General features: G+C 61.0%; 1 protein-coding gene across 10 annotated transcripts in view; it reads right to left on the bottom strand.

The window, feature by feature from the left end:
• Positions 1-25,718, bottom strand: part of RBFOX3 (RNA binding fox-1 homolog 3) — a 107,375-nt gene that overhangs the window by 7,486 nt on the left and 74,171 nt on the right. For 2 of the 10 annotated variants that reach the window (XM_065693566.1, XM_065693568.1), the window contains exons 1-2: positions 12,671-12,807; positions 11,997-12,049 (exon numbers count right to left, since the gene is read on the bottom strand). In XM_065693566.1, coding sequence (XP_065549638.1) covers positions 11,997-12,049; positions 12,671-12,773 — 156 coding nt within the window. In that variant the 5' untranslated portion in view covers positions 12,774-12,807. Of the gene's footprint in view, positions 1-31; positions 284-694; positions 1,233-11,996; positions 12,050-12,670; positions 12,808-19,145; positions 19,355-21,809; positions 21,855-25,718 lie in introns of those variants that run through there. The other 8 variants (XM_065693560.1, XM_065693559.1, XM_065693561.1 and 5 more) reach the window with 8 other exon arrangements.

Raw genomic sequence — 25,718 nt, 5'->3', positions numbered from 1 at the left:
GACCACGGCGGGGCTGGCACCACTGCCTTACCGGTACCGGCTGTGTTCCGGCTATGGACTGTGTGCTGGCGTCGGTGCCAGGCTGCTCGGCGTGGCTCTGTGCTGGTGTGTAGAGGGTCATGGCGTGCTCCGGTACTGTGCTTTGCCCCGAGTAGTCCGGCGTGGGGTGCGGGTGCGGCGGCGCGTACTCTGCGGGGATCCCGTTCTGGGGGGGCGGGGGGTACTGGGCCGGGGGGTAGGGCTGAGCCATTGCGTCCGGCGGAGCCGTGGCGTCCTGGTTACCCTGCCAAGACAGCGGCACCGGCCCCTTACCGGCTGCTGTCCCTGGGGTGCCACCTGCCGGGGGGGTCCTGGTCCCGCAGCCAGACCAGGCCCCCAGCCCCACTACGTCCCAGCCTTTGGTGTCCTCCCCAAGCCTCGGGCTATCTCTGTGCCGCAGCAGCTATTGGGTCTCATTGCCACAGCTGAGCCCCCATCCTCTCCTGCTCCAGGGTCCTGCCTGCCCAGTGCACTGGGCTTGGGCAGCAGGAGGATGGAGCCTCCCTCCATGGGGCTTAACTAGGGGAGCCCATACATCACCCTCTCCTCTGGGAAGGAAACCAGGACAGTCCTTGCTTTGGAGTCCATAGGGACAAGCAAAGCCAGGCCAGGCTGGCAACATCACTCTGGAAGGCTGCAGAGCACTAGCACCCACCGGCAGCAAACCCGATGTCCTGGTGATGGTGGTAGCACCAAAGGGGAGTAGGGTTGGAGGGAAGGGACCAGGGAGGATGTCGATGACTTCTTGGCAAACACAGGCAGGGATCAATTAACTGCTAATTATTTAATTAGGCCCTTTGCTCTAACACAGCTGGCTTGGCTGCCCTGGTCAAACAGGGTGAGCTGCACTCATGCCATGGGGTGAGGGCTGCCCATTGTCTGCTGGGGTACAGCAGGGGGGGCTGCCAGCCTGTGCCTCACACCCACCATCCATCCATCCTCACAGCAGGCACCCAAGGGCTCCCCTCCCTTGCACACGTGTGTGCTGCACCCGCTGCCACACACAGACACCCTCTGCGGAACACGGCAGCAGCCCCTCGGATGCTTTACTGCCTCCATGGCAGCCTCTCACCCATGAAATACATCTGTGGCTCAGCCTGTGCAGACAAGCTCCTTAGTTGTGTGTGTGGCCGATTTATGGAGCACAAGGACACCGGGGGCAGAGGGGGGAGCACTGCCAGGCACCGCCGCAGCTGGCAGGGCCATCGCACCCGCAAGGGAGGCAGCGGAGCCCACACTGGGGCCATGCTGGGGACCACGTGTGAACCCAGCGTGAACAACCCCGCTACAGATCTGCAAGTCACTGGCAGACTCCTGCCAGCGCCGTCCGTGCTGACTCAGCTGCTCGGGGACGCGCCAGCCAGATGCTCCTGCCAGCACGGCCGGCGGTGCTGGTGCTGCCGATGCTGTAGGAACCCCATTCCCAGTGCTGCTATGAGCCAGGGCAATGCTGCTACCTGCACCGTGGTGCGAACCCACCTTGCAGGCTGCAGGGTTCCGTCCTGCACCCAGCCTAGCCCTGGCGCCTGAGCCTACTCCTGGGAGTGGGCAGACACTGAGCTCCCAGTCACACTCCTGGCGTCTGACCCTAGCCTCCTGCACGGATGGAGCCAGGAGCAGCCTGCAGCACTCCTGCATGCTCTGCTCCAGGTGGACACTCAGCCTCTCCATCACCACAGCCGGGACCAACCACCACTGCAGCAGGAATGGGCACTGATGCCCCAGCAGGAAGAGCCAGCAGGCAGGCGGATGCAGATGGGCGCTGGGCAGACTCTGTCCCCACCTACCCAGGCCTTAGTCCCCGCTGGCTCCTTGCCATCCTGCCCCGACAGCCACGCTCAATATCTCTTATTAATTGGGGCTGTCGCAGTGCTTGTCTGCCCAAGTATTATTTCATTCAGGGACCATTAGGTTCCCCTGTTCTGCTGCTTGCTGTCACTGGGGCTGCTGGTGCTGCAGAGGCGCAGAACTACGGCTCCTGGTGCCTCCCTCTACCAGTGCTGCCCGTTCATCCCCAGGGCTGCTGGGCTGGGTGGCAGGGGGGTACCATGGATGAGGAGGGGGATGGCAACAGGTTTGGCTGGGCAATATCCATTGAAATCACAGGAAAAGGGCTGCTGCTCGCTCTGTACCCTGCACTGCCTGTGTCCTCCCCTCCTGCTGAGGAGCCCAGGGACAGGGGAGCCCCATCCATCCAGCCGCTCCCCAGACCCAGCCCCGGAGTGCAGAGCTGGCAGCACCCTGAGGTCCCCTGCATGGCGTCCCCTATCCTCTGCTCACAGCTCAGCACCACACCACCAGCCCTGCACAGTGGCTGCCGCAGCAGGTAGGGGGTAGATATCATCTTTAGCTGATTAAATGTCCCTCATTAACGAGTTTCTTTAATTAATGAAGTTTTTGTGTTTGCTCCACTTGCTTTCTCCTCACTGCACTCTGCCTCCTCAGCACAATCCAGGCCATTTCCTTTCAAGTCATTTGGCGCGTGGGGCCAGTTCCTGCCGACGCCGCACTTTGGTGATTGTGCCTGTCAGCTTGGGGCTGCCGGCGCCATTCCAACGTTTGCTCCTTCTTAAGAAAACAAGGCACCTGCAGCCCGGCGTCTGAGCAATCAGCAGAGCACAGAGCACCTGCGCTAACGACAGGGCACCCGCTGGCCCCGGCACCCTGCCACGAGCCAGCACAGCTCACCCATGACGGGCATCCATCCTGCCGGCATGGGAAAAAGGAGCAGGGTGCGACCTCCCCAGGGTTATCAACCACTCATGAGCCACTGTCACCTCCTGCCACCCACCTCTGGCCATAGACAGGCAGTGTGGTGGCCCCATGGCCCCCAAGGCAAGCCACAGAGCCATGCTGTGCTCAGCCAGTGCTGCTGTTGCAGGGCTGGCACTGCATGGTGCTAGCACAGCACCGCTCAGTATGGCACATATACAGCCAGGCTGGAAGCCACTGTACTGAGCCCTGCAGCAGCGGGGAGGGGGCACAGCCCTGTCACCTCACACCTCCCCACTGCCAGCGTGAAGAGAGTCCCTGAGAGCAGCACACACCAAGGAGCCTGCAGCTATGGGTGTCCGGGCAGCAAAGGAACACGGATTCAGCCCAGCTCTGGTCCCTAATGCCTCCCACTGGGAACCAGCCATGTGCCAAGGGGTGCAGCACAGTCCTGACCCCAGCACAGCATCCAAGGAGCACACCAAGATGCTCCTCCAAGCTGCACAGCCTCAGCAGGCAGCACATCCTGCAGGATGGCTGCTTGCTGCTGCAACAGGTCTGCAGCACGGTGCTGTGGTGGGACCCACTGTGCCTGCAGCAGGACCCAGAGCTGTGACAGGGAGGCTGATGGGAGCATCCACCCTGGCGCTCGCTGCCTTGGAGAAGGGCAATGCAGCAGTGCCTGTGGCACAGATGGGCTTGGCAAAGCCCTGGCAGCGGCAGGAGGGTCCTCACATGGCCACGCGTGCCCCCCTGGCACCCAGGGACCACAGGCCATGCCCAGCACAGCTCATCCGCGTGACAGCCACAGCGTCCCCGCTTCGATCCAGCCGCTTGCTCATGCTAATGACTATCAACATGAAACAGGGGCCGTGAAGGGGAAGAAAATTACTCCCTGAAAAGGAATTGACTGATCCCCGTCATTTCTCAAGGAATCACTGACCTGTGAATATTTCATTACCCAAAATGCTGCGCCATCCATACAAAGCAGTGCCTGGCCCCGAGCAGGCTCCAGCCACAGAGCCCGAGGCTGCAGCGTGGGGTCGAGGTGCTCAGGTTGGGGACCTCCGGATTCCAGGAGGTACAAGCCCTGTGTGCCACAGGGGACAGCAGCGGCTGCTTCTCCTCTCCTCCTCTCCAGAACGGGGCCATTGCAGCCCCATGGAACTGGGGAGGGACAATGAGGGAATTGCCCCCGCGGGAAGGAGCCGTAAAGGGAGGTGAGGAGCTGCGGAGGCCGGAGGTAGCAGCCGCTGTGCTTAATGTCTTCATTAAGGAGGAGGCAGGGAGGGGTGGGAGCTTGCTAATGGCATCTGCCAGTGATGCTCAAGTGGGAAGCTCTGCAAAGAGCAGCAGGGCTGGAGAGAACAGGCAGGACCCAAGGGGCAGGATTGATGGTGCAAGAGGAGGAAGAAGGGGGGGAAGGCAGGGCAGACTGCTAGCATGGGAAAAAGACCATTTGCTGGGCTGCCACACACTGCCCCAGCACCTTCTGCCCCCTTTTCCTTGCTGCTCCTGTCCCCCAGCAGAACCCAGTGGCCAGTGCACTGCCAGGGCTGGACACTGCTTCCCTCTACCTGCAGGAGCCCAGGAGGACATGGTGGCCATGCAAAGGCCGTCAGGAGCAGGGATGAGTTGCCAGCCCAGGCAGCAGGCATAGCCCATGCCCCATTGTCACCTCCTGCGCGGGGCCAGGGGGGAGCAGGGTCCGGCCCCAGCTTCCGGCTCCACCAGCTGGAAACTTCGAAGCTGAGGCCACATGAAATATTCATGAAGTAAATGGTGCAATTTCATCTGCATTCAGCCAACTTCATGTATATTTCAGAGTATTATGAAATGATAATGTTGTGTAACCGAGGCGAGACGGGGGTGCTGGGGGGGCTCCCAGCCACCCCCACGTGCTCACGGCTGACACGGCGCAGGTACCTGTGACACAGACGGGACAGGATCAGGCCCACAGCCAGCGGGAGGACACACAGCGCTGCTCCATCCCAGCGCTGCCAGTGGTGCCAGGGCTCACCCGCAGCAGCTCCCAGCCCCGAGCACACGCTGCTGATGGCACAGCCAGGCCACCCCTGTCACAGCTCTCCTCCCCGCAGCAGCGCAGCCCTGCTGTGCACAGTGCTGGCCAGGATTCCCAGCAACGCTGGGTTCCCAAAGGCCACCAAACGGTTTGGGATGGGCGGACACACGAGGCACAAGCTCAGCTGCAAAGCACAGGGATGGCCACGGTCTGGAGAGGACCCAAATCCTCACAGCATCTGCCTGAGCTACCTGCTCCTGCTGAGCCCTGCAGGCACCAGAGTGCCCATGCACTGTGCGGCTCTGTGCATCAGGGTGACCAAAAGCCACACGAGAGACTGGCCCGTCTGCTGCTGCCAGTGGTGCCAGGAGGCAGCCACTGTCACCTCACCTCTGGCAGGAGCTGGGGGCACTGGAGAGCCCCGGGAAGGGCCACGTCCACCAGCCTCATGCTTCGACCATGGGCACGACACCAGCTCCAGCCGCATCCCTGCGTCCTGCTCCACAGCTCATGGGTCCCCAAGGAGCCCAGCCACTGCCCGACCCTGGCCCCACTCTTGCACAGCCTCTTGCACCAGGAGCCATCCATGGCCCTGTCACTCTCACACCATCACCACACTGGGCTGTGGCACAGCCGCACGTGGCGCATGCTTACACCAGGCAGTGTGAGGCACCGTGGACCCGTGTGTGCGCCCGGGCGAGCGCTCTCACGCAGCCCTCTCTAATAGGCAGTCAGGAGCATAATTTTTCCTCTAATTACATATTCAGCACTTCTGAGAAAATGAGATTTTGGTAATTCAATTGGACTGAGAAGCAGGGCTATAATAAAATGAAATTTGTAACAATCGCACAGTTAAATTAGTTAAATGGAGAGGAAGGAGCTGTGGAAAATTGACCCCTCGATCTCCTAAAGACTAATCAGACATTTGAACCCAGTTGTGCTAACAAAGCCCCCAGGGTGTTGCGGCACAGCATGAGGGGGAAACCAGAGATGCCGCGAGGGAAGAGCTGGAAAACAGCTGGGACCACGTGGAGCCGCAGAGGGGACCCCCAGCTCCAGACCCGGGGGAGATGGGATGGGTTTGGTGGAGAGAGGGCCAGGGTATGGTGCCAGTGCCATGCCCTCGGTGGCACCAGCCATCACCAGGACTTGGCTATTAGATCCTGGTGAAGGCCGGTGCCATGGTCCCACCAGCTCCTAGACATTCACCACATCCTTGACTGCACTTGTGTGTATAAAGGCTGGTGGGTCCCTCTCTGCCACTGGGGACCACGGGGATGCCGGCAGCCATGCCCTGCAGTGGGACATCCCTGGGTGGGGAGGCAGCACACTGCACCGGGCAGGCAATGCTGCGGGAGAGGGGTGTCCCGCAGCTGGAGGGGCTCTGGAGTAGGTACGAGGTGATGAGCCCCAGTATTTATCGCCGTGTTCGTCTTTTCTGTTTTTTCTCATGAAGGAAAAGCAGAAAAAGACAAGTTTCTCATTTGCAAGTTAATTAGTCTAATTACCTCTAATTAAGAGCTCCCCACACAATGCAGATCACAAATTCGCTGCCACTGTCGCCTGCTCCCACTCTCTTCTCCCCACTTCTGATTTTACACAAGAGCTGTTTGAAGGCTGCGGCGGGGAGATGCCGAATAGATGCGCGGGGGGGGGACAATGTGGGATCCCCCCCAGGCTGGGGCTGCTCCCCCCATCAGCTGCTGCCAGAGCTCCTCTAGCCCCACCGGTGCTCCCTGAGAACCCCAGCCTGTAGCCAGAGCTCAGCCCATCCTGACCCCTGCACAGGGTGAGGTGCCACCACCCTGTGCCATCAGGACAGCGCGGCAGCAGGGCACTGGGACCTGTGGGGATCATGTCAGCTTACGTGTCATTTTCTACTCAGGTAATGCCAGAGGCAAGGGATCACCGATGGGAGATGAGGCGAAAATCATGACAAAGTGCTGCAAGCCTGGAGCTCAGGCGAGGGGGAGCAGCCAGACCTGCCTTGTCTCCCTGCCATGGGCCACCAACTGCCACCACCCTGTATCCCACAGGAAGCCCCAGCCACCCGTCTGGGTGCCAGCCATAGGGACCCCCTGGCTCTGCAGACATGCTCCAGCCCCAGCACCCATGTCATGGTGGAGGCCCAGGGTGTAGCAGCCCCTGGCTCTGATGGAGGGGGCACGGATGACATCCCTGAGGGCATGAGTGGGACTTGGCTCCGCAGGTGCTGACCCAGCAGGTCCCAACCCGCCTGTCCCACACACCAAAACCCTGGCAGCACCAGCACAGGGGCAGGGGCTGCCCAAGAGCTGCTACTGGCACCGTCCTCACAAACTGCCTCTTCCGCCTGCATCTCCTTCCTGCGCTCCTCTCACTGTGCAATAGGTGATTGCTGGCAGCGATCACATCTCAGCAGTGCCTTCACACAGGGGCTGGTGCGAATCCTGCTGATGCTGTGCAAACCCCATCTCTAAGGGCCGTGCAGCACAGCCGGGGGGCCAGAGCTGCTGGGGTGAGGGCTCTGCCCGGCAATGCTGTGGCTGTCAAACGCCAGAGCCGCCGATCACTTGGGAAGGGGTGAAGCCCTGCGGAAGCCAGGAGCTCGAAGCCTGCTGGTCACACAAACTGCAGGGCGCACACCAGGGCTTGCACCGGCCCGGCGGGGCTCACCAGGCCATAGCCATTGCCGCAGGGAGCATCCTCAGTGTGCACAAGCAGGGATGTGCCTGTGTGTCCCCTGCACTGGGGGCTCATGCCCACACTCGCTCTACACCCCCATTTACCTGCAGTGCTCCCTGACCAGTCCAGCTCCTGCCTGCTCCTGCTACTTACCAGGAAGGTCAAAGCCTCAGCTTCCCATGGGCTTGGAGCCTCCTCTGCCCCACTGCCCCATCCCGGGCAGCCCAGCACCAGGAAGACTCAGCTCCTTCCACACAGATACTTGGTCCCCTCCTGTACTGAGGCACTGACCCAGCAACCTCCACCACCAGCACTTCCCCAAGCTTCCCTGTGCCCAGCCCATGTCTGCCCGGTGTGCCTGCTTGCCAATACCAGCACCACCAAAGGGACTAAAGCCCATTCTGGAGGGCTGTGGTGCCCTTGGTGCCCACGCTGCTCACCACTGAAGCCTGTTGTTACACAGACACAAGCCACAAGGCAGCATCACTACTGCTTCCCACAGAGCCACCGCGCTCACACTGGGGTGGATGCCAGGAGCACCCTGTGGCTGAGGTCCCTCTGGAATGAGGGACGTGATGCACCCACCACACATGGGAGTCCTGTCTGGGACCAGTGGCACGTCTCGCTCGTGGGGAGGGCAGCCGGGAGCCGAGGCACCACCGCATTGCTGCTGATCCCTGGAGGAGCCCAGGGTGCTCAGCCCCAGCACCCAGCATCCCACCCAGCCCTGGCTCCAGCCTCCGGAGCCAGTCTGGTCCTGGGGCGGCGCAGGGAAATCTGGTTTCTAACACACTTTCCCATTTGGGTGCTGGGCCCTCGGCTGGGGGCAGGCAGGGCTAAGGGGCTGGGAGCTGGTGCGGGCAGCCTGCACCTTTCCTCCTCATTAGCCTTTCTTCGTTAAACCATACCTCTGCACCCACTGCCTGTAATGCTTTAAAGAATGATAGATACTTAATCTAATTTAATCTACTCATTCACCCATCACTACAGTACTAAAATAGGAATATACCTATAAAAAGAGCATCGCCAGGCAGTGTAGGCCCAAATTACAGCTATTGTGGGAAAAGCAGCTTTGCAAAGCTAAAATTAATGTCAGTGTTTTCAATATATTAAAGAACAAGGAAAGCAGGGTTTTTGCAGCTTTCGAGCCCGTCCTGTGCTATGGAAGGCGGCTGCTGTGGTGCGGGAGAGCAGCCAGAGCCAGGAGCCACTGTGCTGGGGCTCACATCCACGCGATGCACAAACCAGGGAGAAACCGGGTTTGAAACGAACCCGCTGCTGCAACGCGCGACAATACAGCTCAGAATAGACGTGCTCCCTAAAAATATAATATGCTAAACTTGGCAGCAGCCCTTTTGCAAAGGAATTTTCCAAGCAGCTTTTTGCAGAAGCTGTTTCCCAGTGGGCCGGGTGCTGCTCAGCCGAGCCTTGGGTGCTGTGGGCTGGGCAGCGCGGTGCAACTGCAAGCACCAGGGATGCACCAGGGATGCTCCCGGTGAGCGGGGCCATGGGGGTAGCTCAGCCTACCTAAGCATCAGCCGGGTCCTGCACCAAGGTCTGCACACATCACTGCCTGCACCAGGGTCTGTGCCTCACTCAACGCTGATGCTGAGCCTCAGAGCATGGGTCTGTTTTGGGTCAGCACCATGCCTCGTCCTGGAGCAATTAGCTGCTAGCTTATAATTACAGCAGAGACTCTTTAAGCAGCAACTGATTCCTCTGTTAATGAAATGGAGCAACCAACGGCTTGCTCTGCACCCAGGTCCTCACTGAGCAAGAGCTAAACGTTACTGCCAAACCCCACCAAAGGATACAGCATCCCCGCTTGTCCCACTGGAGTGGGTTGCTCTGTCATGCTCATGTGCCCACCCTGCAGCTCCCTCCTGGAGCCCCGGTGCTGGAGGTTGGCAGGGCTGGGGGATCCCTGCAGGCAGCGTGGCTGCACCATGCTGGGTGCTGTGAACCACAGCTGCTGCGGGTAGTGCTGGTTGAGCCGAGCGAGCTGCAAGGTGCCCGCATCCGCCTGCATGAGCCCTTTGCACTGCCAGAGCCTGCTGGCAGCCGGATCTTCCCTGGCGCTGAGCTCATCAAAGTTCACAGATAACTTCATCTCTTGGTCATTCCTCCAAACACCGGCACTGCCGAGAATGCCGGAGACTGGGGAGCTCCGAAACACAAGTGGCCTCTTGGGGATCAAATACAGCAAATACCAACAAGCTGCCTGCAGGAAGACAATGTGTCCAAAGGGGATAAGGCCAGTTACTGCACCGGGGGCAGACCCTATCACCCCCAGCTCACGTCCCCCAGGCCAGCGCAGCCAGACACACATCCTGGCGCAGGAGAAGCCGGTGGCCACCACAGGCCGTTGGCACCATCCACATATATCCCCAGGTGTGATGCGCACACATCTGCCTCCCTGCGTACACACACACTGGGGACAGGGAACCGCAACCCACAGGGTCCAAACCGAGCCTGCCGTAGGCGCCACGTCACAACACCTCCGAGTTGAGCTGGCTGGGCAGAGGCAGAGGCAAGCTCTGTGGTGGACATGGGCTCCCTGCGCACTCCTGTAGCGCAGGCGTGCTGAAGGTGCGCGCATCCAACTCCAGAGCAAATCTGGGGCTAAAGCATCAGGGAGCAGCAGGCTCCTTGCTCAGCTGGGCAGGATAAGGAGCCCTAAGCCCCTTCCCCATGTGACAGCGTCAGTGACATCCCTCTGCCTGACACCTCGTTGTGACGTGCATCAGGAACACCCCATCCCCAAGCACTGGGCGAGGAACCTCAGCAAAGGCTGAGCCCCGGGGCTGAGGATGGAGATTTTGGCCTCCATCGCGGTCATTAGCTGGGTGAAAATCCAACTCCAAGTCTCTTGCTAAAACCCTCCTTCCTGGCTCATGAGTCCAGACCTGCTGCCAAGGAGCAGGAGGCTTCTGGGAGAGTGAGGAGGAAGAGACGCTAAACACGATGGTTGAATTAAAACAAACAGGGTGATGGGGGACCAGGAGCTGCTGGGTGCAGGGAGCTGCGCAGTGGGGAACAGCTTCTCCTTCACAGGGACCCCGAGCTCCCCCGTGCACAGCGCAGCCCCTACCGCTGCCCTCACCGCTGCTGCCCTGCTGCCTGCAGCCGCAGCCCCAGGAGCCAGCAGGGAGCTGGAGGCGCCGCAGGGTGCATGGCACATCCCAGCCCCTTGCTGGGGGGACAGAATTCACCCAGAGAGAGAAACCTCCGGTGCAGGCAGCAGAGGCTGCAGCCCCGCATCAGCTGCAGGTTCAAAGCACCGTGCACTCCCCTCAGAGGAATGGAACCCCCTCAAGGACGGGTCAGGGCTTGCGGGTGGTGCCCAGTGTCTGAAGTGCCTGGGGGCTGCAGGGACCTCAGCACTGCCTGAGAGAGCGGAGACTAAAATCCAGACCAGCCCCACCTCTCCCCAGCCTCTGCCTGCAGGAGGGTGCAATAAATCACGCACCCATCTTGGCTGGCCTCTGCAGCAGCCCCTGCATGAGCCCTGGCCCCGCACGCAGCCTGTGGCTGCTGCTGCACTTGTACAACCAGCAGCGGCTTTGCCAGCCCCATCTCCAGATGGAGCAGCCCTGGGCCTCACTGTTCCCACAGACAGCACAGCCACGCTCCAGCCACTGCATTCCACTCGGACACAGCGTACAGACATCCCGAGGGACCAAAAAGCTCCCTGCCCATCCCCGCTGTGGCTGGAGGGTTTGCACCAGTGCCGGGTCCTCGCTGCCGGGGAAGCCATACAGGCCACAGCAAGCGTGGTGAGGATGCCATGAATTTTTAAACTCCTGAAAGCACAAATGGAGCAGTTCTCCTGGCTGGAGATGGGATTTCCGATGCAGCAGAGCGGCTGGAGGAGGAAACGCTGCTTCTCCCGAGCTGTGCTTCCCCCGGGACAATGCACCCGGAATCCCAGTGCACTGGGTGCAGCGCGGGAGCCAGGGCAGCCCATGGGACAGAACACTCTGGCCAGGAGTTAAGCATCAAACCCATGGCCTGGGCACCCTCTGGCCAGGCTGCCCAGACCTGGAGCTCACCCCGACCCACCGTCCCTCTGGTGCCTCCGCAGCATCTCCCTGTCCACAGCAAGACAAACCCACACACACTTGACCCTGCAGCCTGGCTGCAGACACATGTAACATGACAGCACACACATACATGCACACGCGTGTGCATGCACAAGCTCATCGCCTCCCCTTCTCCCCAGAGGCTGCTCAAGCCACGCAGGAGCCTCATTCCTTTACCAGAGCATCCATCACCACCGGCAGCTCTGCCTGCCGCACTGCCCGTGCCTAACCCGCTCCCAGCCCCGGTCACGCTTCCAGCTGCCGTGGAGGGGAAACCAGAGGAACCCCCAAGGAGCCAGAGCCGGGGGCTGTGCGCTGCCACCGCTGCCAGGCTGGCCGGTGCCGCGGGGCTGGGGCCGGAGAGGCCCCGCGCCCGGGGAGGAAGCAGTTAAGCTCTGACCCTCCGCTGAGGAGGAACCGGCCAGAAACACGTGCGAAGCGGAAAGCAAAAAAATCCCCCGCAGAGGGCGACTTACCTGTTGGAGGTAGAGGAAGGCTGGAGGGCAGGGGAGAGAGTGAGGAAGCATGCCTGAGTTGGAGACAAGGAGGCAGCCCGAGTTAGCCATGGAGCACAGCATGTGTCGACAGGTAGCCGTGAAGCTGCTCGCGGGTCCGTCCTCTTCCGCACAGCGCTATATCCTCGTCTTCCCGGCCGGCCCCTCGGGCTCTCCCCTCCTCGCCGTCCCTCCCGACCCCTCGGCGCTAGTTAGGAGGGTTCATCTGCGGCAGGCCGCTGCGCCCGCAGCCGCGCTCCGCGGTTCACTTCGGTGCCATTAGACACTGGCACTGAGCGCACGGTCTGCAAAGGGTGTGCGTGAGCCAGAGCGGGAGCGGGAGAGAGAAAGGAAGGGGAGGAGGAAGGGAGAGAGGGCTCGGGAGCGAAATAAAAGGGGTGGGAGTTGGAGGAGGAGGGGGAGTCCCCTGTGCATTCAGACATCAAACAGAGCTCTGTATAAAATGAAGAGAATCCGTAATGACATGAGAACAGCTGATCCCGCACTTAACCCCTCCGCCGCCGCTTGCAGACGCTTCCCACAGCCCCGGCAGCCCCGGCCGCACGCCGCCGCGCTGCGGGAGCACAGGCAGGATGGGGCCGGCGGCGGAACCGCCTCCCATCGCGGCGCTGGCTCCGGGGGAAGAAGGGGCTTACCGGCAGTTTCGGTGATGCACCGCGGGCGCCCCGGGAAGCCGTGCGGAGCAGCCGGCGCTCCCAGCCCCCGCGATGGCAGCGCCGCAGCCGCGGGGCTCCCCATGCACACGCAGCCGGACACATGCACACGCACCACGCTCTCCCTGGGCCACACACACGCAGACGGGGCCGGCGGCGGGCAGGGAGCCATGCAGCAGCCCCCGCCCCGCCTCCCCGCGAGGCACAGACCCGCTCACGCCTGCAGCACGCATGGCCCGGCAGCCACCGGCCTTCCCGGCGAGAGCCGCCGCAGCCTCGGCGCTGCCAAGCGCAGGGCCTGCTCCGGGCAGCCTGCGAGCCCCGCTGGCGAGGAGAGCTGCGGCAGCTCCGGCATCCCCGCGCGCCCTGCAGCCATGAGGACCCCCTGCCCCATGCTGGCAGCGGGCAGGGGCGGCCCTGGCAGAGCTCAAGAGGCTTTTTGGCATTTCAGACTGGCCTGCGGGACTGCCAGCAGCCCTGACGCATCAACGCCGCGCACACCTCTGTCACAGCTGCCATAGCGATAGCCTACATGCCAGTGCCCGTGAGGGACAGCCAGCATGGGCATACAGTTGTGCTCGTTGGGGTCTCTGGTCCCACCTCATGCAGCACTGGCACCCCGTGGTGCTGCAGAGCTCAGTTCTGTCACAGGGGTTCCTGACCTGGCACCCCACACTGCCGGCACAGCATCACACCTGACTTCAGAGCCGGGACGGCATTGTGTCTGGCTATGTGGGAAATGAAACGTGGGCTCGGTTCAGTTTCCATCTTGGCCAAATGTGATGCACAAAGGCAGGTCTGTGCCAGCAGCTGCTGATGCTCCGTCTCCGCTGGAGCCTCCAGCACACGACCAGCCTTGATCGGAGGCTGGGATTTTCCACAGTATCCCCAGGCAGAGCGACATGCTGCAGTGTCCTGGTACACTCGCAGCGGTCCCTGCTCTGCTGCAGATGCTCCACAGCAGTGGCGCGGCCGGCAGGAGCGACCGGGCAAACCTGGTGAAACAAACAGCTCTGGGAAAAGCTGCCCCGAGAACGGTGTCTGGGTCCTGAGGGTGCCAGCCCCCGGCAGGGTCCTGCTCCTGGGGTGACCATGCTCCAAAGGGACCATGGGGTGCCACATCAGGCAGGGGATGTGGGGTCTCATCACCACCACCCCGTGGTACTGAGAGGAGCCTGGCAGCAGCATCTGCTACCAGCAGCATCTTCTGGCCACCACTCTGTGTGAGGAGCATGGGCTGCAGTGGGCTCCCATGTCCCACCACCACCGCTCACCTTCCAGCTTCCATGGGACCACCACAGATCTCAATGGAGCATCCTGTCCTGCACACCTCAGTGCTCAGAGCCAACACTGCCCACATGCCTCCAGCTCCCCTTCCCTAGGGAATCCGGCAGCCCCAGTACCATGCAATCCTGCATGCCCTGGTGCATGGGCAGGATGTGGGGCTGGAGGACAAACATTGTGGGGAGAGGAGCCCACCAGACCCCATGTTCACCTGAGCACCCCACAGCACTGCACAGTGAGAGACACCCTGGGCAAGGTGATGGGCAGCTTCCAAGGCCCTTGGGCTGGTCTGGCTCCGTTGCAGCTCCTGTGCTGCTCAGGCAGAGGTGACCAGGGAAGGGCATGGCCCAATGCCCCAGGCTGCGGTGCCCAACCAAGCAAACCATGGGAGGTGGGAGCCGGCTCTGGGATGAGGTAATGTGCCTGTCCTCCTCCGCACCAGAGCCTGGCTCTGGGCAGGGTGAGTGACTCAAAGGTGTTCCTGGCCAGTGGCAGTGCCACGAGCCAGCAGCCGTGCCATGGGAAGGTCCTGACTGGCTCCAGCCACAGGGCAAGGAGAGACGCTGCTCTCCTGCAAGGAGAGTGCATGGAGTGATGTGCTGGGCAGATCCCCCTGCACCAGCAGCAGCAGCAGGAACCAGCCGTGTTTCCCCACAATAAATGCAACAGGGAAACCGGGCACGGATCAAGGAGCTGAGGAGCATTTGAGTCTCCTCTCCCCCTCCTTCAGCCATCACCAGCATCAACCTGGCTGCAGAGATGCCCTCACAGCAGCGGGGAGCCCCCGTGGGACACCAGCACAAGAGTGCGAGCCCGAAGCTGGGAACACGTCGCCAACCGCCACCAGTGGATGTCCCTCACCTGCTGCTCCCACCTGCCTCAGCAGTGCCACCGTGGCGCAGCCAGGCCGATGGCACCGGCAGCGCACCAGGGCTGTGCCCAGCCCTGCGGAGCCGCAGCCCCAGAGGGGCCCCTCCAAACCTGAAGTCTCCTGGAATGAAAGTTTATTTATCTGTTTAATTAAGATGTGTTCGCCAGGCGCACAGACCCCGTTCCATCTGTCTCACTTACAGCCGCGTCCCAGTAAAATTAAACCTAATAAATATCAGAGGAGGGAAAGCAAAGGGCACATGTAAGATATATGATCAAAGGCAGAAGTTGCACAGGGCTGCAGTTCTAAGCACATCTTTCTCTCTGCCCTTCGGGGATGGGTTGGCGATGCGCTCCCATGCACAGGATGGGGCTGGCTTTCCTTCAAATCAGCACTTTTCCCTTTTTTTTTTTTACTTATTTCTAATGAACCCTTGAGGACTCCTTGGTTTTTGTTTTCTGGAAGAAGGAGAACAACATGGCACCAGGACAGGAGTGGCCTTGGCACTGGTCTGGAGCCCAGCAAGGTGCCAGAGCCAAGGGGCAGAGCCTGTGCTGGGAGAGCTGATGGGCATGTGCCCCTGAACCATGAGGGAGCCCACCAGGAAGAGCTCCCAGACCACGGGGATGCTCTGGTGCACGTGGCTGGGAGCCGGCCTGGCGGCAGAGCTGCTGGAAGTGCCCAAGGCTGGGAGATGTCAGAGCTGCCGGTACCCAGCTCCCCTCAGAGGAGGAGGAGGAACGCTCGCCTCTGCCGCCCGGAAACTACATCCTGCAGAAAGGAGGGCTCCCAGGTCTGCCTGGAGCCCTGGCAAGGGCTCTGCCCAGAGCCTGCCTGAGCACAGCATGTCCAAAACCATGGCAGTCATTCATTAAAAGCTCATTAGAAGTTTGTCAGAGACATAAAGCAAATAGATGAAGGCACTGGTGGATCAGAGTTGCTGTGAAGAGAGGGAAGGTCCCACACTGCTGATACAGACCAGGACAGTGAGAAGGGACTGACAGAGGCAATGGGCAACAGCCCCACATGCCAGCAGGCTCTGCCCCGCTGCAGGGAGGTCCCTGCCCACCTCCCCTCCACATCCACACCATCACCGTGCCACTGCTCCTCTGCCTGAGCGATCCCAGCCCTCTCTGGAGACAGACACCAGCCACGCAGAGGTTCGCAGTTCCTTGCTCCACCTCTAAGAGACAGACCTGGCTTAAACCAGCCACGGATGTACTGGATCCTGATGTGGCTGATAGGGAGCAGCCTTGCTGGGGCACAGGGATCCCGGGAGTGTGTGTGGGATGTTGAGGAGGATGCCCCGGCTCCCTGAGGATGCCTGGCCCAGCCGTTTCTGCACCCAGTTAAACTTGTTCTACATCTTCTCCTGCTTCTTCCTCCTCTTCCTTCTCCAGCAGCTCTCAGAGGGGTTACTGGAACCCTCACCTGCTCTCAACTCCCAGAGAAGCCAGAGATTACAGTGAAAACCTTTACTCTGCAGCATCCCAGCACCCTCACTGCTGCTGCTGCTGCCTCTGTCCTCGGATGCCACATCCCTGCCTGCCACATCACTGGGTGAGGAGGGGACCATGACCAGCACACGGCAGCTGTGGCAGTCAGGAGGGGAGCAGAAATGCAGAGAAAGCACATGAAAGTTTAATGGGATCTAGGGAAAACCGCCACCTCACTGGAAGTTTCCTTGCCTGCTGCAGGGAGGGAAGGGATGGGGACCTGGAGATATTTTGACCTCCAGACAGAGCTGCCAGTGCTGTGCAGAGTGGGACAGCGGCTGGGCCAGTGCCTGGGGATGTCCCACTGCCCTTCAGGTGCCTCGGGACCCCTGGTGCTCACCACAAAACAGCACCCAGTTACAGCATCCCGAGATGCACAAGCAGGGAAGCCGGGGTTTCCCATCCCACCAGCATCCAGCACGAGCAAACCGGTCACGGGCACCTTCCGGCAGCCGGCCGTGCTCGAGCTCACTGCGGGACGCACGGCAGCTCCCGTGGGACACGGTTTATACCTGTGGCTGGGCAGGACCGGCAGGAGCCATCACCGCAGCGATGAGAGCGCTGGCGCCTGCCGAAAGCCCTTGTGCTTGACACAATATTTACACAAGACAGCAGTCGGGCTCCCCAGATGGAATGAGCATTATCGTGCAGGCAGCAGAGCCGGGGTGCAGCAGATACCGCTGAGCACTGTGGGCTGAGTGGGCAGCGCCAGCAGGTAACACACTGCACCACACCGGGCAGGGCACCAAGCACCAGTGCTGCTGGGGCCAGAGCCGTGGCCACTGCGGGGTGGAGGTGATGCAAGGACTGAGCAACTGCAGACCTGGGAACCCGAAACACCACATTCCCAGAGCCCCTTCCCTGGGATCAGACCTGCTGCCTGATGAGGGTTTCCCAAGGAAAAGCACCCCCACTGCAGGCTGCAGCGGGGCTTCGGCAGCAGCCCGGGGGCACCAGTGCATGGGGCAGGACGGGATGGTCAAGCCCAGGGTTGTTAGTGCATCCCCGAGCATGGGCACAGGGGGCACTGCTGGTGCTGGGCACAGGGCAGCCAGGCAGGGATGACACCAGGAGCAGCATACAGGTGGGCAGAGAGGAGCACCAGTACTCTGCAAGTAGGCACTCAATCCTCATTATAAGGCTTTTTAAATGCACAGACAGGATATTAGCGTTTAACCAGGCTCTAGGACTCCAGGGCAAACTTTAAAAATCATAATATTTATAGAACCCTCCTTCCACTCACCCCACATGCTCTTTATTTCGTCTGCAATTACTGCTAATTCGAAGACATTTTGCTTTGGCATCTCCGCCTGTTGCGGTGCCGATTCCCGAGTCACCCGCTGCTGCCTGCCACCGCAGTGCTCCCACGGGGCCGTGCTCCTGCCACACAGGGAACCAAACCCCTGTTCCCATGATGGAGAGGCACCTACGATGCCAAGAAACCACCACGCAGGGAGCAAAGCCCTCTCCCAGCCTTGCTGGGATCCACCGCACCGAGACACAGCCCATGCACCGCATGAGACGGGGAGGGAGAGCCTCGAGCATCCTGCACTGCCCAAACGAGCAAACACTCTGCAGGAGCTCCCATGGGAACAGGCACCCGGCAGTGCTGCCTGCACCCCGCACCGTCTGGAGCTCAGCAAAGCCACACGGCACCTAAGGAATCACAAGTGGAAACTCCAGAGCAGTTGCCTCCAGAGCCACTGGCAGCTCATGAAGTCTCGGGGCAGAATTAAGGCCCCAGCAGAAGGCTCCTGCCCAGTGCCTGCACTGAGACCTCTCATGACAAAGCACCTTACGCCTGGAAGCTGCGCCCCTGAGAAGCAATGAATTCACATTATCCTCCTCCTCCCTGTAAGCTCCTTTCCCCACATCCCCCTTCACCTGCTCCTTGCTCCGGAATCCAGCTCTCCAAAGTGTGTATTCCCCCCAGGCTGCCGCAGCCCCCCAGCACCTCAGCCAGCTCCAGGGGAGTGGGAGCAGGAGGGAAGTGGTGAAAGGAGCTCGTGCACTGGCTTAACCCCCAGTTCATGGGCTGGGATGCCACAGGGAGCCCCCCAGGATGGTGCAGAGCCTGATTCTGAGCCCAGCTCCTGCACCTTTGGGTGCAGACCTGCAGGAAGCTGCTGTCCTACATCACCTTCCCCTCTGCTCCCTGTCCCAGCCATGCCAGGAGAGCAGCTCGCACCCACATCCAGCATCCCATTTCTGACCAAAGTGCCTGGACAGACCCCATCACATCCTCCTCTTCCCTGCTCAAAGCTGTTGGGATGGCTGGGGGGATCTCAGCATCCCCCTGGATGGCTTAACAGACCCGCTAGTATAGGGAGATCCTGAACCCTGGAGAGCCCAGCCCTCCATGCCCCCAGCTTGGTGGGGAACAACCAGACAGAACCATGTGGGCTCCAAACCACCCGGACAGGAACCCACCGGAGCGCAGCGCCCACCAACCCGGCACAGCCGAGAGGGGACGGGGCTAGGGGTGTTCCTGGGTAGCCCCAACCACCCCATGCAGGAGAGGGGGCTGCTGCCCACAGCCAGCAAGCACCACACGGAGGGGAGGCAGGATGGTGATGAGGGTGCCCTCAGGCAGTGCCCAGGCAGGGACCTCTGCCTGCCTCTGCCTCCCTGCCCAGCACCAGGCCTGCCTCCAGCATCACACCACATCCCCTACCTGCAAGCCGTGAGGAAAGCTCTTCCAGCCTGGCATCGGCCAGGAAGCAACAACAGCAAGAAACAGCCCTGACCCTGAGCAAAACCCGGCACAAAGGGAGGGGAAATGCCCACACTTCATGCTGGTACCTACCCAAAAGTACATCATCATGTTGGCAGCAGGGTGCTGAGCAGCTCCACGGGATCAGTGGGAGGGTGAAGGGCTGCTCCCCGATTCCAGCTGTGCTGGGCACCACTGCTCCTCGGTGGGCTCTGTCCCCTCGGGTGCTCACTGTCCAGCTCCAGTGCCAAGGGCCAGCATGGATGAGCACGCTGTCTTCTCGCCTCTCTTTCTGGCACAGCGCAGTCGCTCGCTGCGGGCTGCTGTGAGCTTCAGAGCCAGCTGCCAGCATCCAGCATGGTGCTGTGGGGTGGGCTGGAGAGCAGGGATCGGAGATGGACACAGGGCAGCCCTGGGGGTGCAGGGGATTTATCCACCCCCGGGAAATAAACTGGGAGAGGGATGGAGAGAAACGAAACCCTCTCTGTTCCTTCAGAGCCCAGCGCAGGGTGAGCATGCGGGGGGAGCCCAAGGCGAGCAGCCGGGGTCCGGGCCTGGGGCGAGCGGCAGCGTGTGGGCTCCGGTGCAGCAGCGTGGGCTCCGCTGGCACTCAGAGCAGCCGATGTCCTGCCTCAGCATTTCTCAAGCGCCCTGTCAATAAGGGAATCCATCCTCGCTCTCATGGTTAACCTGCGAGGTGCCAGCAGGCTCCCGGCGCCCCCGGTTCGCACAGCCACACACTCTCCATCCCTGCTCCCGGCAGGCAGGGATGCTCGGCCGGGGTCCGGCAGACCCGGCTGGGATGGGCTATCCTGGGGCATCACCCACTTTGCTGGATGCAGCCGAGCTGCGGCCAAAGCTATCCCCATGTGCAGAGCAATGGGGATGGTCCCTGCACAAGCAGCTACCCGGGATGTGACCACCGTGGTGTGCATGGGAGCAACATCCAGGAGCCCCACCAACACTGGGGCACTGGCCCCGGGCATTGTGCCCTGACATTGCACCCGGGTCCCAGCTTGGGCACGGCCCCTCTGCTCGCTGCTGCTCAGGCACTAAATCTCCGTCCCCCTGGGGCCCCACTCGGTGGAGGAGTAACGGAACCGCGAGAGCTCAACTGAGAGTAGGGAATAAATAAGAATAAGGGGAGGCACAGGAGCGAGAGGGGCGGCAGATTGGTCTCTGGGGCCCCGCTGGCTCTGACACCTCCAGCCCCATAATCATATTCAAAGCAGAGCCGCGCTGAGGCATTTCTCCTCCAGCACAGCAATAAAAGAAAGCAACACTCTCAATAATTCAGCACCAGGAGAGGGTGATAAAGCAGAGGAGCCACCACTGCAGGCAGCTGGGATGGGGGGCTTCCCACTCCCTCTTATATCTTGGCGATCAAAACCCTCTCCTCCTCCTCTGTGACCTGCAAAACCAGCCCCAGCCGTGCCCTGGAGCCCCACAGCTTGCTGGAGGCCCATGTCACTGCATGGGACGTGCTCTCAGTGTGCGCCAGATGCAGAGACCTGGGGTGGAGCAGCCCAATGCAGCAGAACAAACCCCCTCCATCACTACACAAGCCACAGCCGAGGGTCCCTGGGCAGGGAGGCAGCTCAGCTCCCCGGCACAGGTCCCTTTCCAGTGCTGTTTCACCTTCTCCCACTTCAGCATCCACAGCTCCACATCCACAGCCACTAAGGCACCTTTGCAAACAGTGCCCATCACCTGCAGCCACGTCCCAACTCTCCCATCCAAACCAGCACGGGGGCTGCTCAGCCGCAGGACACGGACCCCACCACAGGACACAGCATCTCTCCAGACACAGTCATGGCCTCCAGGCACCCGCAGCATCCCCGGGGACGGACCCGGGTGCCACCAGCCCCACTGCTGCCAACCAGCATATTTCCCCCCCGGCTCAGACCTGCAGCCCAGCTTCATCCCGATAATCCTGGCTCATGCTGCCACCCCCTGCTTCCACTGCTGCACAGGCACCTTTGGGCCAGTGTCCTCCATCAGCATCTTCATCCCCAGCCCTTTGCCTTATCTTTGCTCCTCTGCTTTACCTGCTGAGGCCATGGGGGAGCATGGGTACTCAGTAGGATGGACCTTCAGGGGGGCCTCGTACTCCCACCCTGAGATGGGACTAGAGTACTGCCATGTAGCAAAGCAACGTGAAGTTATGATGGGAGGAAGCCATCCCCATCTGCCCAGCGGGCACTGGGCTGGCTCCCTGTGTATGTGCACAAGCCATCGCCTGCCTGATCTGGGTCTCAGCCTGGGTAGCACCATGAACTCGTGTGACACAGCATGGGCTGCAGGACCCTGGGGCAAGCATCACTCACAGCAGACAACTGCCAGGTCAGGGCAGGACCTGGGGCTGGTGCCAATGCGGTAGGGGCAGAGACCCCTCCACAGGCTTCCCCAGGAGCTGCACAGAGCACGGACAGACAGAGCAGCGTCAGCGCACACGGACAGCTCACAGACACTGCAGCCCTCGCTCCACTCACATCACGCCTGCACGGGGGCTCAGCGCCTGCTGGGTGCCGGACGCTGGTGGAGGGGAGCATCAGCCACCTCCAGCACAGGCTCTGCCCCATCCCCCCTGGCCCCGCAGCAGCAGCACCCAGCCCCTCACATGCAGGTTTCAGCGTGCAGCTCTCAGTGTGGCCCCAGAGGGACGCCAGGCCCCGAGTGCAGTGGCTTGGGCTGTGCAGCCACTGCCCAAGCCCCCGAGCAGCCCTCGGCTCTGCAGCAGCACCGAACGCCTCGTACCTTTTGTTCAGCCCAGCTCCTCCTGCGGTGCTCACGCTGGGCTCTCTAAGGAGAGACAAGAAAGAGGAGGAAGGATTAAAATCAATGATCATCATCACTAACCTGCTTACAGTCAATGCTGTTTGCTCATTGACTGGCAAAACGTTCGGATACAAGTAGGAACGTGAGGATGAGCTCCTGGCGTGCTGGGAAACCTGCCCTGGGTAAGAGCCGGGGGTGGCTGAGCCCTGACATGGATCAGCAGCAGCAGGAGCCTTCTCCAGCTCTGACAGCACACCCCAGTCCTGACCCAGCTCTTATGGACCACAGGCCCCTTCCTCAGCTTCCCCGAGCGTCTGCAAGCACAAGCCCAGCCCCATGCAGAGGACATGGGGTCGGATTGGACGCAGATGTTGCCAAAGTAATGGACACAGAGAGTTCAGGGTGCCCAAACCCTCTGTACACACCAAAGATGCTGCGGTGCTCCTGCCGCTGGCAGCGCCCGTCCCTGCCTCGCTGCCGGTGTGGTCCCACCACGAGCGAGCCCTGCAGCTCCCGGCGCTGCCGCCCCGGCTCCGGGCCCTTCCTGGAGAACATCGCCAAATTTCAAAGAAAACTTCCTGAAAGCTGCACTTCAGCTAATTGGCTTTTGCAGCATTGCCAACACAAATGTTCATAAATCATGTCAGACCCTCAGAAATAACGAGAACAGCTTATACATCACGAGAGTGCTTTAAAAAGAGTAAGCCAGGGCTCTTCCTGTTTGCTAATCGCTTCTTTGGGGACCAGGAGGTGTCAAGCCCTGCAGCAGCAGCAGCGGCTCTGCCATCCAGTGTGGAGCTGCTGTGCTCCTCTAGAGCATCATCCCAGGACAGCAGCACCCTACGATGAGGCAGCTCTGGGTGTCAGTACCCTGTTCCCAGGGCTGGGTGTCCATGTCCAGATCCCTGTGAACATTTGGGTGTCCAGAGGCCCAACCACGCATGGTGGTGGCTCTGGAATAGCGGAGCCAGTTCCCAGGCACCTCTGTTAGCAAACACGGCTCTCAGCCGCACAGCAGGATAATCAATTATGGTAATTCCTGCCTCAATGAAGCAGATTCATGGAGGAGCACAGCTCATTAGGCTGGTGCTGACTTCCATTAGTGCTCTTATGATAAAAACCCTCCAGAAAGCTCTCGCCCAGCCAGACTCGGCGTTTTCCAGCCTCAGGAGTCTCCCTTCCCAGCCCCTGCACCAGGGCGGACTTGGCTGTGGGACACGAGAGCCCTACAAAAGTTGGGTGGAACCCGCCTGGCCCCCAGAACCAAGGGCACACGGTGCGGGCCGGCGGCGCTCCTGCCTCCAGCCCCTGCGCCCGAGGCTCTCCTCACCAAGAAAGCGCTCACAGGATCCCCGGCTCGGAAGCAGGAGGCGGCGCGGTGGGAGCAGAGTCCCAGCAGGTGCTGCGGTGGGTTCGGGCGTGCTGGGAGCGCCGGCGGCCGCCTTGGCCATGAATAATTGAAGGGCACTCGCTGTCCTCGGGGGGAGCGGTGATGGGCAAAGTCTCATTTCCCAAACACGCTTCCCAAGGAAGGCGCCTTCTGAGAACTTCCACAGAGCACCGCGGGGCCCCAGCAGCTGGAATGCGCCGTGGGAGCTCCCGCAGCCCGGCACCGGCACGAATCTCTGGTGGTCCCAGGCACTGCAAGGACCAGAATGCTCCAAACCGCCCTGTCCTGCACCTGCGTCAAGCAGGAGAGGAAAGACCCTGGCAGAGCACTGATGGGGGTGGGATAGGAACAGCTCCAGACAGCTGGGATCAGCATTCCTGGGGGGTCTTGCCCCTGCTCCCGCTTTTCTGGCCGAGCTCCAGTTCATTGGCTCTGACTGGAGCCCTAAGCAGCCTTGCAGGGACCCACATCCCAACCAGGCGAGCCTAACTCAGGCAGCTCACCAGCAAAACCTGACCCAGCCAAAACCACTTGGATCCAGAGCCCTGGTGCTGCACCCCAACAACCCCCGTCTCCCCCTCACAATCTTGGGGCAAACCCCATGGCGACCCGGGCTCACCAGCCTGCTCTGCTGGGAAACTTCTTCATAGTTTGCAAAGCACATTTTGATCCCCCTTCCTCCCACCAAAACCCCTAAATTAATTTTGCTTTTAATTAAATTCATTAGCAAAGATTATCTGGCTGAGGAGAAATAATATCCTGCCCCTCCCCCGGCAGCCCTCTCTATTTATATCCCTATATACATAAGCAGCAGTGAATATTTCTTTATGGGCCATTAAGGGTTTAGTGTTTAATTTGTAAGCGCGTTCTGTGGCGGGCGGGATGGCCGGGCAAAGTCAACACTTTTAATTAAACGAGAAGGGTTTTTTGTCACTAGGGCAGACCAAGCGCCCGCTCCTGCAGCTCTGGGGGTACGTGGCAGGTCCCATGTGGGGCTGGGTGCCCCCGTGCCACTCTCGAGGTGTTTCACCACTGTTGGTTGTGGTGATGCTGAGCAACTTGTGGCTCCCCCAACCCAGGGAGACCCATCTGCCTTGGCAAGGGACATCCCGTCAGCACACAGGGAGCACTGATGCCCCTGCAGCATCCCAGTCCTAACCCCGGTCACCAACACACCACTAGCCTGAGCAGTTGCTGTGAGCCTTTCAACCGAAATCCTTGCTGCAGCTTCTGCCCATTCGCAGCACTTCCACACTTCCTCCTGCCTGAAACCTGCAGCTCTCACAGCATCACCACCTCCTTCCTCGCAGTGCGCTGCACTCCCAAGGACAAAGTGCTTCAGACACACACTTCACCTAGAAACCATGGAATCCCAGACCGGTTGAGTTGAAGAGACCCTAAAGCTCATCGAGTTCCAACCCCTGCCCCGGGCAGGGACCCCTTCCACTGGAGCAGCTTGCTCCAAGCCCCTGTGTCCAACCTGGCCTTGAGCACTGCCAGGGATGGGGCAGCCACAGCTTCCCTGGGCACCCTGTGCCAGCGCCTCAGCACCCTCACAGGGAAGAGCTTCTGCCTAAGAGCTCACCTCAATCTCCCCACTGCCAACTTAAACCCACTGGCAGAGCCAGCGGCACCCGCTTGCCTGGCAGGCACCACCCAGGAGTCTGGCGTTCCCAGCTCATCCCACTGGCATCCCTCCCACAGCCCCTTGTCCCATCGCACAGCAGACACGGGGTCACGGAAGGAGCAGTGCGTCCGTGCGGAGCTGGGCATGTCCCGGTGCCCACGGCCACTCTCGGTGCTGTCCCAGCAGCAGCAGCCTCAGCTCTTGGCAGGGGGAGAGCACAGCCCTTCCTGCCTGGAACACGGAGCAGGGCAGCTCTGCGTAGGCAGGTTCCCATTAATGGAGTATTTTATCTTACAGGAGAGATTAAATCTCTGTACAGAGAAGCACAGAAGAGCTGAATCAGCACCTGGCCAGGGGACGGCAGGTTTAGCCATAAGCATTTGGCACCAGCACAGCATGTCAGAGCTTCACCCTCCCACAGCCACGTTCCACCAGACAGAGTCCAGCATCCAGCCCCGAGCACCCCCCTACACACACCTCTCCTTGCCCTGGAGGAGCCACAGGCAGCCTGGGTCATGATGGGACCAGGTCCAGTGCCATTGTACAGCCCAGCAGCCCCGTGCCAGCCCTCTGCCGTGCACCCAGTGAGCCGAGCACCCGTGGCACCAGTGGGCTGCCTCCCTCCCATCTCCATCACCTTAGCACAGCAAGGATGGGTTTGCAGGAGGTGTCCCAGTGTGGCCGCTGTGCCCACAGGAGCGTGCGAGGGACCGGGTCCGGACCTCATCCCAGGCACAGCCCTCAGCAGGTAACACAGCCCCCAGTGCCTGCACTGTGATGGGTGCCCCTTGCAAAGCCGTGTCTGAGCTCCCACAGACACCATTCCCACATCCAGCGTGGGTCTGTGCTGGCCACACGTGAGGACCAGGCG

The sequence above is a fragment of the Lathamus discolor genome, chromosome 13, assembly GCF_037157495.1.
Source record: "Lathamus discolor isolate bLatDis1 chromosome 13, bLatDis1.hap1, whole genome shotgun sequence".
Taxonomy (NCBI): Eukaryota; Metazoa; Chordata; class Aves; order Psittaciformes; family Psittacidae; genus Lathamus; species Lathamus discolor.
The sequence above is the reverse complement of the archived record's forward strand: the minus strand, read 5'-3'. Positions and strand labels throughout refer to the sequence as shown.